At 32.1% G+C, this 17221-nt stretch overlaps 1 protein-coding gene and 1 long non-coding RNA gene across 2 annotated transcripts in view; both read right to left on the bottom strand.

Annotated features, from left to right (window-relative positions):
• Positions 1-276: 276 nt before the first annotated feature.
• The window catches only part of LOC139963204 (uncharacterized), a 63207-nt gene continuing 46262 nt past the window's right edge, over positions 277-17221 (bottom strand). The window contains exons 10-17 of the mRNA XM_071963773.1: positions 5683-5706; positions 4967-4978; positions 4215-4253; positions 3669-3692; positions 2953-2964; positions 1653-1676; positions 933-944; positions 277-296 (exon numbers count right to left, since the gene is read on the bottom strand). Of these exons, the coding sequence (XP_071819874.1) occupies positions 277-296; positions 933-944; positions 1653-1676; positions 2953-2964; positions 3669-3692; positions 4215-4253; positions 4967-4978; positions 5683-5706 (167 nt within the window). The remainder of the gene's footprint in view (positions 297-932; positions 945-1652; positions 1677-2952; positions 2965-3668; positions 3693-4214; positions 4254-4966; positions 4979-5682; positions 5707-17221) is intronic.
• On the bottom strand, positions 5728-8116 carry LOC139962517 (uncharacterized). The gene is made up of 3 exons (XR_011791259.1): positions 7541-8116; positions 7264-7287; positions 5728-6886 (listed from the first exon to the last, which is right to left on the bottom strand). It is a non-coding gene; the product is annotated as an uncharacterized lncRNA (long non-coding RNA).

Genomic DNA, 17221 nt, shown 5'->3' with positions numbered 1-17221 from the left:
TCGTTTCTTTTGAAATATGCAAAATAGCAATACCACTATAATGGAACAAGATATTTCGTTTATATACCTTGAAAGTAATATTTATTAAATTAATGCCGTATCACGTTCCCGCGATTATTCCTTAAAGGAATATCTCAAAACGCCAAAGAGGACACCAAAAATAATAGAAATATATTTACCTCCTGATTGTGTTGTTGTCGGAATAACATCACTATTTCCTGTATTTAAAACAATAGTTGATATCAGTTAAAGTGATTTGCATTAGATATTTGGTCTTCATTGACAGAAGAGAACAGCTGAAGAAAGATATGAATATTGAAAGAAAAAAAATATGAGCAATTAAGCTACGCGATTTCAAAAGCTACCACAGTATTATTTGCAATATATATTGTTGGGCTTTTAGGATACAAAACCAAACGTATACCTTCCGTTATTTTTGAAAATGCAAATGATGAAATCCATATGGGAACTATTCAAGTACATTTTAAGTTTCCCTTTAGATTGTATTCAGAAAATTGGAGTAATAAACACACCTCTCCTCTTGTGATGAATTTCCGAATTCAGCATGCCGAAATATTCAATCGAAAATTTTCCCTAAATTTACGGTATCAACTTAGAAACCGATCTAAAGTAATCGTTCCCATAAAAAAATCATATAAATAAATACTAACAATATACATTTTAAATTTCTCTACGAAGTTATACGTTTTGGCAAATAGTGTTCTTGTCCTTCATGTAAATATGACACTTCAAAGGAAGGTATGGTTTTGAAAACAACCTTCCCAAACTGTCTAAACCATTCTGACTTTCTAAAAGATAACTACAAAGAGCTTTTGATTTGATTTTCAAATTGATTAATGGATAATCGACTACAGAAGTGTAGCAAAATACCTATTCTGTAAATCTTAATGATTTACAGAATACCAACTCACCGACGTTTCCTCCTGAAATACAGACAAGAAAGACTTTCATGAGCTTTTAGTAATTATTTAATAATTATATTAAATAATTAATTAGTTTCCCGTAAAAACATGGAAATAAAACTGATTGAACAGAAACCAAAATATTTACCTTCTAGTAGTCCCAATTTGAATACATTTTTTAACATCGATTGTTTCAGAATATAATCTATGGTCACTTGTTCGTGAATATTTAATGTTTCCTATAAATGCTTCCTGTTTTCATAAAACCGTTTATTGATACAGCTTTTCAAAAATATGTTTCTCCTGTGAATCTACTACTACTTTTATTACAGAAAGTTATCTCTTCATTAGGTCCACCAACTCCTACAGTGGTTTAGAATTCAAGATTTTCGGACAAATGTTTATTCTGTTTTTACCATGATACTAACCCCATCTATGACACGTAAGAGAAGTTCGAAGGAAATGTCGGGCATAATTACATTCTAAAAACATAAGTGACGAACAGGTAACTACTCACGGACACTGTTCCAGATTTTGACTTTAGCGTAATAGTGACTGAAAGTACTAGACACTCGATAACATGACAAAACAAACTTTAGAATATATTCGTAAGAGTTGGTGATTATTTTCACAATGAACCATCTCATTATATAGCACATGACATCTTAAAACATTGACAACCATTTTAAAAGTATAAGAAGAAGAAAAAGAAAACAAAGGGATACGTACCATCTTGGTTACCTCCTTGGTTACCTTGATTTAATGGAAATAAAAATATTTAACTTGAGCAACTTTCATTTGAATAAACTTATGAACTGCATCTGTTTCCGGCTTCAAATCATTGATCCTGTCTTACTCGGTATTGTTTTACTGTCTTCATAACTACTTTTACTTGAGAAAGTTTTAGAATGAATATTGTTATAACTTATCTTACAAGTTGGCCATTGGCTAACAGAATGAATGTATAAAGAATGCCACATAACAATCACCAAAATATCAAACGCAACTTGTGAACCGCCATGTAGGTTGCAAGTCCAAAGAGGCTCAGATGAAATCTCTGATCACCTCTAAAACTAACAACTTTTCTGTCAGGACATCGTTTCTTTGGAAATATGCAAAATAGTAATACCACTATAATGGAACAAGATATTTCGTTTATATACCTTGAAAGGAATATTTATTAAATTAATGCCGTATAACGTTCTCGCGATTATACCTTAAAGGAATATCTCAAAATGCCAAACAGGACACCAAAAATAATAGAAATATATTTACCTCCTGATTGTGGTGTTGTCCTAATAGTATCACTATTTCCTGTATTTAAAACAATAGTTGATATCAGTTAAAGTGATTTGCATTAGATATTTGGTCTTCATTGACAGAAGAGAACAGCTGAAGAAAGATATGAATATTGAAAGAAAAAAATATTAGCAATTAAGCTCCGCGATTTCAAAAGCTACCACAGTATTATTTGCAATATATATTGTTGGGCTTTTAGGATACAAAACCAAACGTATACCTTCCATTATTTTTGAAAATGCAAATGATGAAATCCATATGGGAACTATTCAAGTACATTTTAAGTTTCCCTTTAGATTGTATTCAGAAAATTGGAGTAATAAACACACCTCTCCTCTTGTGATGAATTTCCGAATTCAGCATGCCGAAATATTCAATCGAAAATTTTCCCTAAATTTACGGTATCAACTTAGAAACCGATCTAAAGTAATCGTTCCCATAAAAAAAAAATCATATAAATAAATACTAACAATATACATTTTAAATTTCTCAACGAAGTTATACGATTTGGCAAATAGTGTTTTTGTCCTTCATGTAAATATGACACTTCAAAGGAAGGTATGGTTTGAAAACAACCATCCCAAACTGTCTAATCCATTCTGACTTTTTAAAAGATAACTACAAAAAGCTTTTGATTTGATTTTCAAATTGATTAATAGATAATCGACTACAGAAGTGTAGCAAAAGACCTATTCTGTAAATCTTAATGATTTACAGAATACCAACTCACCGTTGTTTCCTCCTGAAATACAGACAAGAAAGAATTTCATGAGCTTTTAGTAATTATTTAATAATCATATTAAATAATTAATTAGTTTCCCGTAAAAACATGGAACTAAAACTGATTGAACAGAAACCAAAATATTTACCTTTTAGTAATCCCAATTTGAATACATTTTTTAACATCGATTGTTTCAGAATATAATCTATGGTCACTTGTTCGTGAATATTTAATGTTTCCTATAAATGCTTCCTGTTTTCATAAAACCGTTTATTGATACAGCTTTGCAAAAAAATGTTTCTCCTGTGAATCTACTACTACTTTTATTACAGAAAGTTATCTCTTCATTAGGTCCACCAACTCCTACAGTGGTTTAGAATTCAAGATTTTCGGACAAATGTTTATTCTGTTTTTACCATGATACTAACCCCATCTATGACACGTAAGAGAAGTTCGAAGGAAATGTCGGGCATAATTACATTCTAAAAACATAAGTGACGAACAGGTTACTACTCACGGAGACTGTTCCAGATTTTGACTTTAGCGTAATAGTGACTGAAAGTACTAGACACTCGAAAACTTGACAAAACAACTTTAGAATATATTCGTAAGTGTTGGCGATTATTTTCACAATGAACCATATTATATAGCACATGACATCTTAAAACATTGACAACTATATTAATAGTAAGAGAAGAAGAAAAAGAAAACAAAGGGATACGTACCTCCTTGGTTACCTCCTTGGTTACCTTGATTGAATGCAAATAAAAATATTTAAATTGAGCAACTTTCATTTGAATAAACTTATGAACTGCATCTGTTTCGGGCTTCAAATCATTGATCCTGTCTTACTCGGTATTGTTTTACTGTCTTCATTACTACTTTAATTTCAGAAAGTTTTAGAATGAATATTGTTATAACCTATCTTACAAGTTGGCCATTGGCTAACAGAATGAATGTATAAAGAATGCCACATAACAATCACCAAAATATCAAACGCAACTTGTGAACCGCCATGTAAGTTGCAAGTCCAAAGAGGCTCAGATGAAATCTCTGATCACCTCTAAAACTAACAACTTTTCTGTCAGGACATCGTTTCTTTTGAAATATGCAAAATAGCAATAAAACTATAATGGAACAAGATATTTCGTTTATATACCTTGAAAGGAATATTTATTAAATTAATGCCGTATAACGTTCTCGCGATTATACCTTAAAGGAATATCTCAAAATGCCAAACAGGACACCAAAAATAATAGAAATATATTTACCTCCTGATTGTGGTGTTGTCCTAATAGTATCACTATTTCCTGTATTTAAAACAATAGTTGATATCAGTTAAAGTGATTTGCATTAGATATTTGGTCTTCATTGACAGAAGAGAACAGCTGAAGAAAGATATGAATATTGAAAGAACAAACTATTAGCATTTAAGCTCCGCGATTTCAAAAGCTACCACAGTATTATTTGCAATATATATTGTTGGGCTTTTAGGATACAAAACCAAACGTATACCTTCCGTTATTTTTGAAAATGCAAATGATGAAATCCATATGGGAACTATTCAAGTACATTTTAAGTTTCCCTTTAGATTGTATTCAGAAAATTGGAGTAATAAACACACCTCTCCTCTTGTGATGAATTTCCGAATTCAGCATGCCGAAATATTCAATCGAAAATTTTCCCTAAATTTACGGTATCAACTTAGAAACCGATCTAAAGTAATCGTTCCCATAAAAAAATCATATAAATAAATACTAACAATATACATTTTAAATTTCTCAACGAAGTTATACGATTTGGCAAATAGTGTTTTTGTCCTTCATGTAAATATAACACTTCAAAGGAAGGTATGGTTTTGAAAACAACCTTCCCAAACTGTCTAAACCATTCTGACTTTCTAAAAGATAACTACAAAGAGCTTTTGATTTGATTTTCAAATTGATTAATGGATAATAGACTACAGAAGTGTAGCAAAAGACCTATTCTGTAAATCTTAATGATTTACAGAATACCAACTCACCGATGTTTCCTCCTGAAATACAGACAAGAAAGAATTTCATGAGCTTTTAGTAATTATTTAATAATCATATTAAATAATTAATTAGTTTCCCGTAAAAACATGGAACTAAAACTGATTGAACAGAAACCAAAATATTTACCTTTTAGTAATCCCAATTTGAATACATTTTTTAACATCGATTGTTTCAGAATATAATCTATGGTCACTTGTTCGTGAATATTTAATGTTTCCTATAAATGCTTCCTGTTTTCATAAAACCGTTTATTGATACAGCTTTGCAAAAAAATGTTTCTCCTGTGAATCTACTACTACTTTTATTACAGAAAGTTATCTCTTCATTAGGTCCACCAACTCCTACAGTGGTTTAGAATTCAAGATTTTCGGACAAATGTTTATTCTGTTTTTACCATGATACTAACCCCATCTATGACACGTAAGAGAAGTTCGAAGGAAATGTCGGGCATAATTACATTCTAAAAACATAAGTGACGAACAGGTTACTACTCACGGACACTGTTCCAGATTTTGACTTTAGCGTAATAGTGACTGAAAGTACTAGACACTCGAAAACTTGACAAAACAACTTTAGAATATATTCGTAAGTGTTGGCGATTATTTTCACAATGAACCATATTATATAGCACATGACATCTTAAAACATTGACAACTATATTAATAGTAAGAGAAGAAGAAAAAGAAAACAAAGGGAAACGTACCTCCTTGGTTACCTCCTTGGTTACCTTGATTGAATGCAAATAAAAATATTTAAATTGAGCAACTTTCATTTGAATAAACTTATGAACTGCATCTGTTTCGGGCTTCAAATCATTGATCCTGTCTTACTCGGTATTGTTTTACTGTCTTCATTACTACTTTAATTTCAGAAAGTTTTAGAATGAATATTGTTATAACCTATCTTACAAGTTGGCCATTGGCTAACAGAATGAATGTATAAAGAATGCCACATAACAATCACCAAAATATCAAACGCAACTTGTGAACCGCCATGTAAGTTGCAAGTCCAAAGAGGCTCAGATGAAATCTCTGATCACCTCTAAAACTAACAACTTTTCTGTCAGGACATCGTTTCTTTTGAAATATGCAATATCCAAATTAAATTTCTTAACGAAGTTATACGATTTGGACAATTTTGTTTTTGTCCTTCATATGAATATGACAAGAAAGAATTTAATGAGCTTTCAGTAATAATTGAATAATTCTTATTAAAGAATTAATAAGAATACTTATTAAATAGTTAATAACCAAAATATTTACCTTTTAGTAATCCCAATTTGAATACATTTTTTAACATCGATTGTTTCAGATTATAATCTATGGTCACTTGGTCATGAATATCTAATGATTACTATAAATGCTTCCTGTTTTCATGAAACCGTTTATTGATACAGCTTTGCAAAAAAATGTTTCCCCCGCGAATGATTAAGTGCAAGATTCAGAGAAAAATATAAAAAAGAGAATTATATTTTGATATAAACAAATTGATTTGCAAGCGATATTTTCAGCAAATAAGCGTGCGATCTACTGCATATAAGCATAATGGTAACGCCATGCAAAAAAAAAAAATCTGTAAGCTACGTTTCTGAAGAAGAGAATGATAATATATAACAAATAAACATGTTTCAAAATAAACACGAACAAACACAATTATTTAAAATAAGCCTTATCGCCGTTCAGAGTAATGTCTATCACGCAACACCCACATCAAAGTAAGCATTTTATTGAAATACTTTTTCATGTTGTGGGTATTTTACAAATCTGACACGAAATATGTTATCATTTAAATAAAGATATAGCTGGACATTGTGAAATTAACATTAAATTGCAGATATGTGAAGTTTCTTGTTATGTTTTCCTCGTGAAATTGCATAGGCCTAAACGAACCTGATGGTGTATTGTCGTCTGGAGGGAGAGAAGAACACATTAAATGAATAATGCGAATGAAAATGACATAAAATAAATTGCCAATCAACAACAATTGTTCTAACAAAGGTGCACTCCATGAAAACCTCAACTTCACGAAAAGGAATACATAAAAGTGTTTCATTCTAGTATTAAAGAATGTTAAAATATTCAAATGATATTCAAATGATAATTGCATATCAGCTTCCTCTTGAATGATGATAGCAACACACCGAAGAGACAACATGTTCCTCATAAACAGAAAATGTGCTTGGTATTGTTACTGGCATACGTATCATTTCACGTAAAGGTTTAAACACTGTTTCTACATATACCTTCCGCGGAAATAAATAGCAGTTGAACACTAAGTACATTACCTGAGGAATTCTGACCATTATTGTCTGCGTATGTTAACAAAGAAAAAAATCAACAGTGACGTAAACCGTTGGTACAAATGAAAAACAAGAAGAAATAAACACAATTTAAACGTTTAAGAATCGTCTTAGTTAAAACTCTCTTTTATACCCAAACATTAAAGTATATACCAAACATATAAAGTTATATTTAACACTGTTACAACCATCTAATTAATTTACGAATGTTCAAAATCATCAAGTTAAGTTCTTAAACCTTTATATAAACAAATGACCGTACCTTCACCTAGATCTTCATCTCCTTTATACATTAATAATAAAAAAGATAAAAACTTTCTTAAAATTTCGAAATGTGATAAGCATAATAATATACAATACCAATACAAAGTGAATCGAAACCAAAAAAAAAAGTATTATATCATTGCAAACGTGAATATTTAATGTCAAACAGTAAAGACTTTTCATAAACTAAGAACTATATATTTGCTCGTAAATTCAACAATATTGCAAGGTGAACATCTGTTAAAAAATTCATAGACGATAATGAAGAAAATAACAAAACATTGTCCGGTCTGATAGATGATGATTCAAAAAATTAATTAAATTGGTAATTTGCATACTGCAAGGAAATAAAACCAATCTTGTTCTCCGTTCTCGTAGATTTTAAGGGATTGACTACGAATTAAGAACAATTAGTGAACTTGATGTAGATCGCAATGTTGGCATACACCGTTGTTTTATCAAGACAAACGGACAGGTCACTCATGTTTTCCAGAAAAATTAATCATCAATGCAATTCGTATATTTCAGAAAGCAATAAACTATTGACCAAAAAGTGGAGTGAAATGCATGTCAGAAAATCGACTGCTATTTTCGTATTTTGAAAGATTTCTCAATTTGTTGATAAAAGCAATCAACATAATTTTGATTTCTGACATATAATAATTTGCATATGTCAAGATTTGATTAAAATGAATATTATCATTTTATAAACAATTGAGGTTTACTCAAAAAGAAGAACTGCTAATCTCCGATATTACCAATATTTTCTTCAGTGGTCTCATCCTCAGATTCTGAAACAAAACAAAGATTACACTATATTTAGCGTTGAACGTCTTCATTACGGAGAACATGCAATAGCTATATATGAGTAGGTATTGGTGAAATGCCTTGCGATCATCTTTACTTCGACGGACTTTGGGATTAACATTGACTACTTACCACCGGAAGGAGGAGCAGCTGTAAAAAGTTAAGGTAAAATAGATTTAGACGAATATATCTTCTTTTCCTCCGAATTAAGGTTAGGTAATAGAGTTACCCCCAATTTATTATGGCAAAACGATAGTTAATGTAATTAAATCATCATTTATTTGGAAAAAAGCAACTAAATAAGCACAAAAGACATCAGTTTTTCTTTAAATTATTGAATGACGATATATAATAAAATTAAAACTGATATCCGCTGACTTAACAACAAAAGAAGTTAAAATTGAATACAAAAGAGAAGACCAACGATCATATCTGACAGATGTCCACATTGTTGCTAAAGGCAGATATTTGGCAAGAAAATAAAATTTACTGTTGCTAATGTAGAAGAATAAGAAGAATGACAGTCGACGAAAACCATCATATGAAACTATTTTACTACATCATAAAGTACAACAAACAGACGGAAATGAAAATGAGATAAATTTGATTCTCAATAGATCAATTAAGATGTCTAAATGAAAAGAAAATGTAAAGAAAGTCTATTTAAACAGCAAACTAGTTCCAATTTTACACACCCGTTTTTAAGACAATGTGATACAAAATTATTCAAAATTGATCGAGAGCGTTTTCGTTTAATGAGGTTATTTTAACTTAAAAAACACAACAGCTGTCTACCTCCAACATTAACAGTATCTTCTCCAGCTTCCTCTTCTTCATCTGCCTGTTCCTCAGATTCATCTTCTTCAACTTCCGGTTCTTCAGCTTCCTCTTCTTCAGCTTCCTCTTCTTCAGCTTCCTCTTCATCAGTAGTCTCTTCCTCAGATTCTGAAACCAAACATAGATTACATTATATGCATCGTGGAACAACATCTTAACGAAGAACAAGCAATAACTATATATGAAAATTAAAATTGATATCCGCTTCAATAACAACAAAGAAGTTTATTAACTACAAAAAAGAGCAGACCATTGATCATATCTGACAGATGATCACATTGTTGGTAAAGGCAGATTTTTCACAAGAAAATAAAGTTAACTGTTCCTAACGAAGAAGAAGAACAGCAGACCACGAAAACCATCTCATGAAACTTTTCTACTTGATCATAAAGTACATCAAACAGAAGGAAATGAAAATGAGATATATTTGACTCTCAATAAATCAATTCAGATGTCAACAAACCCGACACAACAATGATAACATTTACAGTATACATTAGCACATATCTTGCACCTACCGGGTTCTTCACTTGAAGTATCACCGCCTGGACCTAATCCATTTTGACCTAAATGAAAAGAAAATGTAAAGAAGGTCACTTCAAACAGCAAATTAGTTCAGATGAATATATGCTTTTGGTAATTCATAGCAACTAAATAAGCATGAGTGGCATCACTTGTCTTGATTGAATGACGATATTGATATAGTCTCTAAAGTGTATACCGAAAACCGGTTTGTATTTGCTTTATAAGCTTTAAAATGATAAAATGTTTGGTGAACTGGCATGCGATGAACATTAATCATACGGACTTTTGGCTTAACATTGACTACTTACCGCCGGAGGGAGGAGCAGCTGTAGAGAATGAAGGTGAAATAGAATTGTAATAATATATCTTCTGTTTTTCCGAATTCAAGGTTAAGTAATAGAGTTACCCCAAAGTGAATATGGCGAAACGATAGTTAATGTCATAAATCATCATTTTTGTAATTAAAAACATGTTCACTGAACAAACAAATTTAATGCTAATACTTATGTTACCTATGATAATCACTTATAAATACGAAGAATAAGATCTATGCATTTGCCGAACTGGTTGAATTTTATTATGCGCTGGCCTCTACTTTAAAAAGTATTCATTCTAATTTTACACACCCGTTTTTAAGACAATGTGATACAAAATTATTCAAAATTAATCGAGAGCGTTCTCGTTAAATGAGGTCATTTTAACTTAAAAACAAAACAGCTGTCTACCTCCAACATTAACAGTATCTTCTCCAGCTTCCTCTTCTTCATCTGCCTGTTCCTCAGATTCCTCTTCTTCAACTTCCGGTTCTTCAGCTTCCTCTTCTTCAGCTTCCTCTTCTTCTTCTTCAGCTTCCTCTTCATCAGTAGTCTCTTCCTCAGATTCTGAAACCAAACATAGATTACATTATATGCATCGTGGAACAACATTTTAACGAAGAACAAGCAATAACTATATATAAAAATTAAAATTGATATCCGCTTCAATAACTACAAAGAAGTTTATTAACTACAAAAAAGAGCAGACCATTGATCATATCTGACAGATGATCACATTGTTGGTAAAGGCAGATTTTTCACAAGAAAATAAAGTTAACTGTTCCTAACGAAGAAGAAGAACAGCAGACCACGAAAACCATCTCATGAAACTTTTTTACTTGATCATAAAGTACATCAAACAGAAGGAAATGAAAATGAGATATATTTGACTCTCAATAAATCAATTCAGATGTCAACAAACCCGACACAACAATGATAACATTTACAGTATACATTAGCACATATCTTGCACCTACCGGGTTCTTCACTTGAAGTATCACCGCCTGGACCTAATCCATTTTGACCTAAATGAAAAGAAAATGTAAAGAAGGTCACTTTAAACAGCAAACTAGTTCAGATGAATATATGCTTTTGGTAATTCATAGCAACTAAATAAGCAAGAGTGGCATCACTTGTCTTGATTGAATGACGATATTGATATAGTCTCTAAAGTGTATACCGAAAACCGGTTTGTATTTGCTTTATAAGCTTTAAAATGATAAAATGTTTGTTGAACTGGCATGCGATGAACATTAATCATACGGACTTTTGGCTTAACATTGACTACTTACCGCCGGAGGGAGGAGCAGCTGTAGAGAATGAAGGTGAAATAGAATTGTAATAATATATCTTCTGTTTTTCCGAATTCAAGGTTAAGTAATAGAGTTACCCCAAAGTGAATATGGCGAAACGATAGTTAATGTCATAAATCATCATTTTTGTAATTAAAAACATGTTCACTGAACAAACAAATTTAATGCTAATACTTATGTTACCTATGATAATCACTTATAAATACGAAGAATAAGATCTATGCATTTGCCGAACTGGTTGAATTTTATTATGCGCTGGCCTCTACTTTAAAAAGTATTCATTCTAATTTTACACACCCGTTTTTAAGACAATGTGATACAAAATTATTCAAAATTAATCGAGAGCGTTCTCGTTAAATGAGGTCATTTTAACTTAAAAACAAAACAGCTGTCTACCTCCAACATTAACAGTATCTTCTCCAGCTTCCTCTTCTTCATCTGCCTGTTCCTCAGATTCCTCTTCTTCAACTTCCGGTTCTTCAGCTTCCTCTTCTTCAGCTTCCTCTTCTTCTTCTTCTTCAGCTTCCTCTTCATCAGTAGTCTCTTCCTCAGATTCTGAAACCAAACATAGATTACATTATATGCATCGTGGAACAACATCTTAACGAAGAACAAGCAATAACTATATATGAAAATTAAAATTGATATCCGCTTCCATAACTACAAAGAAGTTTATTAACTACAAAAAAGAGCAGACCATTGATCATATCTGACAGATGATCACATTGTTGGTAAAGGCAGATTTTTCACAAGAAAATAAAGTTAACTGTTCCTAACGAAGAAGAAGAACAGCAGACCAAGAAAACCATCACATGAAACTTTCTTACTTGATCATAAAGTACATCAAACAGAAGGAAATGAAAATGAGATATATTTGACTCTCAATAAATCAATTCAGATGTCAACAAACCCGACACAACAATGATAACATTTACAGTATACATTAGCACATATCTTGCACCTACCGGGTTCTTCACTTGAAGTATCACCGCCTGGACCTAATCCATTTTGACCTAAATGAAAAGAAAATGTAAAGAAGGTCACTTTAAACAGCAAACTAGTTCAGATGAATATATGCTTTTGGTAATTCATAGCAACTAAATAAGCAAGAGTGGCATCACTTGTCTTGATTGAATGACGATATTGATATAGTCTCTAAAGTGTATACCGAAAACCGGTTTGTATTTGCTTTATAAGCTTTAAAATGATAAAATGTTTGGTGAACTGGCATGCGATGAACATTAATCATACGGACTTTTGGCTTAACATTGACTACTTACCGCCGGAGGGAGGAGCAGCTGTAGAGAATGAAGGTGAAATAGAATTGTAATAATATATCTTCTGTTTTTCCGAATTCAAGGTTAAGTAATAGAGTTACCCCAAAGTGAATATGGCGAAACGATAGTTAATGTCATAAATCATCATTTTTGTAATTAAAAACATGTTCACTGAACAAACAAATTTAATGCTAATACTTATGTTACCTATGATAATCACTTATAAATACGAAGAATAAGATCTATGCATTTGCCGAACTGGTTGAATTTTATTATGCGCTGGCCTCTACTTTAAAAAGTATTCATTCTAATTTTACACACCCGTTTTTAAGACAATGTGATACAAAATTATTCAAAATTAATCGAGAGCGTTCTCGTTTAATGAGGTCATTTTAACTTAAAAACAAAACAGCTGTCTACCTCCAACATTAACAGTATCTTCTCCAGCTTCCTCTTCTTCATCTGCCTGTTCCTCAGATTCCTCTTCTTCAACTTCCGGTTCTTCAGCTTCCTCTTCTACAGCTTCCTCTTCTTCAGCTTCCTCTTCTTCTTCTTCTTCAGCTTCCTCTTCATCAGTAGTCTCTTCCTCAGATTCTGAAACCAAACATAGATTACATTATATGCATCGTGGAACAACATCTTAACGAAGAACAAGCAATAACTATATATGAAAATTAAAATTGATATCCGCTTCAATAACTACAAAGAAGTGTATTAACTACAAAAAAGAGCAGACCATTGATCATATCTGACAGATGATCACATTGTTGGTAAAGGCAGATTTTTCACAAGAAAATAAAGTTAACTGTTCCTAACGAAGAAGAAGAACAGCAGACCAAGAAAACCATCACATGAAACTTTCTTACTTGATCATAAAGTACATCAAACAGAAGGAAATGAAAATGAGATATATTTGACTCTCAATAAATCAATTCAGATGTCAACAAACCCGACACAACAATGATAACATTTACAGTATACATTAGCACATATCTTGCACCTACCGGGTTCTTCACTTGAAGTATCACCGCCTGGACCTAATCCATTTTGACCTAAATGAAAAGAAAATGTAAAGAAGGTCACTTTAAACAGCAAACTAGTTCAGATGAATATATGCTTTTGGTAATTCATAGCAACTAAATAAGCAAGAGTGGCATCACTTGTCTTGATTGAATGACGATATTGATATAGTCTCTAAAGTGTATACCGAAAACCGGTTTGTATTTGCTTTATAAGCTTTAAAATGATAAAATGTTTGTTGAACTGGCATGCGATGAACATTAATCATACGGACTTTTGGCTTAACATTGACTACTTACCGCCGGAGGGAGGAGCAGCTGTAGAGAATGAAGGTGAAATAGAATTGTAATAATATATCTTCTGTTTTTCCGAATTCAAGGTTAAGTAATAGAGTTACCCCAAAGTGGATATGGCGAAACGATAGTTAATGTCATAAATCATCATTTTTGTAATTAAAAACATGTTCACTGAACAAACAAATTTAATGCTAATACTTATGTTACCTATGATAATCACTTATAAATACGAAGAATAAGATCTATGCATTTGCCGAACTGGTTGAATTTTATTATGCGCTGGCCTCTACTTTAAAAAGTATTCATTCTAATTTTACACACCCGTTTTTAAGACAATGTGATACAAAATTATTCAAAATTAATCGAGAGCGTTCTCGTTTAATGAGGTTATTTTAACTTAAAAACAAAACAGCTGTCTACCTCCAACATTAACAGTATCTTCTCCAGCTTCCTCTTCTTCTTCTTCCTGTTCCTCAGATTCCTCTTCTTCAACTTCCGGTTCTTCAGCTTCCTCTTCTTCAGCTTCCTCTTCTTCAGCTTCCTCTTCTTCAGCTTCCTCTTCTTCTTCTTCTTCTTCTTCTTCTTCTTCTTCAGCTTCTTCTTCATCAGTAGTCTCTTCCTCAGATTCTGAAACCAAACATAGATTACATTATATGCATCGTGGAACAACATCTTAACGAAGAACAAGCAATAACTATATATAAAAATTAAAATTGATATCCGCTTCAATAACTACAAAGAAGTTTATTAACTACAAAAAAGAGCAGACCATTGATCATATCTGACAGATGATCACAATGTTGGTAAAGGCAGATTTTTCACAAGAAAATAAAGTTAACTGTTCCTAACGAAGAAGAAGAACAGCAGACCACGAAAACCATCTCATGAAACTTTTTTACTTGATCATAAAGTACATCAAACAGAAGGAAATGAAAATGAGATATATTTGACTCTCAATAAATCAATTCAGATGTCAACAAACCCGACACAACAATGATAACATTTACAGTATACATTAGCACATATCTTGCACCTACCGGGTTCTTCACTTGAAGTATCACCGCCTGGACCTAATCCATTTTGACCTAAATGAAAAGAAAATGTAAAGAAGGTCACTTTAAACAGCAAACTAGTTCAGATGAATATATGCTTTTGGTAATTCATAGCAACTAAATAAGCAAGAGTGGCATCACTTGTCTTGATTGAATGACGATATTGATATAGTCTCTAAAGTGTATACCGAAAACCGGTTTGTATTTGCTTTATAAGCTTTAAAATGATAAAATGTTTGGTGAACTGGCATGCGATGAACATTAATCATACGGACTTTTGGCTTAACATTGACTACTTACCGCCGGAGGGAGGAGCAGCTGTAGAGAATGAAGGTGAAATAGAATTGTAATAATATATCTTCTGTTTTTCCGAATTCAAGGTTAAGTAATAGAGTTACCCCAAAGTGAATATGGCGAAACGATAGTTAATGTCATAAATCATCATTTTTGTAATTAAAAACATGTTCACTGAACAAACAAATTTAATGCTAATACTTATGTTACCTATGATAATCACTTATAAATACGAAGAATAAGATCTATGCATTTGCCGAACTGGTTGAATTTTATTATGCGCTGGCCTCTACTTTAAAAAGTATTCATTCTAATTTTACACACCCGTTTTTAAGACAATGTGATACAAAATTATTCAAAATTAATCGAGAGCGTTCTCGTTTAATGAGGTCATTTTAACTTAAAAACAAAACAGCTGTCTACCTCCAACATTAACAGTATCTTCTCCAGCTTCCTCTTCTTCATCTGCCTGTTCCTCAGATTCCTCTTCTTCAACTTCCGGTTCTTCAGCTTCCTCTTCTACAGCTTTCTCTTCTTCAGCTTCCTCTTCTTCTTCTTCTTCATCTTCCTCTTCATCAGTAGTCTCTTCCTCAGATTCTGAAACCAAACATAGATTACATTATATGCATCGTGGAACAACATCTTAACGAAGAACAAGCAATAACTATATATGAAAATTAAAATTGATATCCGCTTCAATAACTACAAAGAAGTGTATTAACTACAAAAAAGAGCAGACCATTGATCATATCTGACAGATGATCACATTGTTGGTAAAGGCAGATTTTTCACAAGAAAATAAAGTTAACTGTTCCTAACGAAGAAGAAGAACAGCAGACCAAGAAAACCATCACATGAAACTTTTTTACTTGATCATAAAGTACATCAAACAGAAGGAAATGAAAATGAGATATATTTGACTCTCAATAAATCAATTCAGATGTCAACAAACCCGACACAACAATGATAACATTTACAGTATACATTAGCACATATCTTGCACCTACCGGGTTCTTCACTTGAAGTATCACCGCCTGGACCTAATCCATTTTGACCTAAATGAAAAGAAAATGTAAAGAAGGTCACTTTAAACAGCAAACTAGTTCAGATGAATATATGCTTTTGGTAATTCATAGCAACTAAATAAGCAAGAGTGGCATCACTTGTCTTGATTGAATGACGATATTGATATAGTCTCTAAAGTGTATACCGAAAACCGGTTTGTATTTGCTTTATAAGCTTTAAAATGATAAAATGTTTGTTGAACTGGCATGCGATGAACATTAATCATACGGACTTTTGGCTTAACATTGACTACTTACCGCCGGAGGGAGGAGCAGCTGTAGAGAATGAAGGTGAAATAGAATTGTAATAATATATCTTCTGTTTTTCCGAATTCAAGGTTAAGTAATAGAGTTACCCCAAAGTGGATATGGCGAAACGATAGTTAATGTCATAAATCATCATTTTTGTAATTAAAAACATGTTCACTGAACAAACAAATTTAATGCTAATACTTATGTTACCTATGATAATCACTTATAAATACGAAGAATAAGATCTATGCATTTGCCGAACTGGTTGAATTTTATTATGCGCTGGCCTCTACTTTAAAGACCAACTATGGAGACTTTTCGATGAACATAAAATCCCACCATTTTTCATGTATGTAATCCTTAACTGACTCCAATTACATTGCTGTAATTAACTTTACCAATTTCGGACGTTAAATAAGTGAAAAATGGGACGAAAAGTCAGCTTCTATTTCAGACATTCCAGAAACATTCCTAAGACATCAGGTGACCATGTGACGTCAACGTTTGTATACCTCACTCACAACTATACTTTTAGTGTGTAAAGTCGTATACTTGAGCTGCCAAAAACATCAACGATATTACTCCTTTTCCTCAAAATGTCACAATTCTGTGTTGTTGGAGGTTGCAG

The sequence above is a fragment of the Apostichopus japonicus genome, chromosome 21 (assembly GCF_037975245.1).
Source record: "Apostichopus japonicus isolate 1M-3 chromosome 21, ASM3797524v1, whole genome shotgun sequence".
NCBI lineage: Eukaryota > Metazoa > Echinodermata > Holothuroidea > Aspidochirotida > Stichopodidae > Apostichopus > Apostichopus japonicus.
Note: the sequence above shows the minus strand (reverse complement) of the source record. Positions and strands in the feature narration are given on the sequence as shown.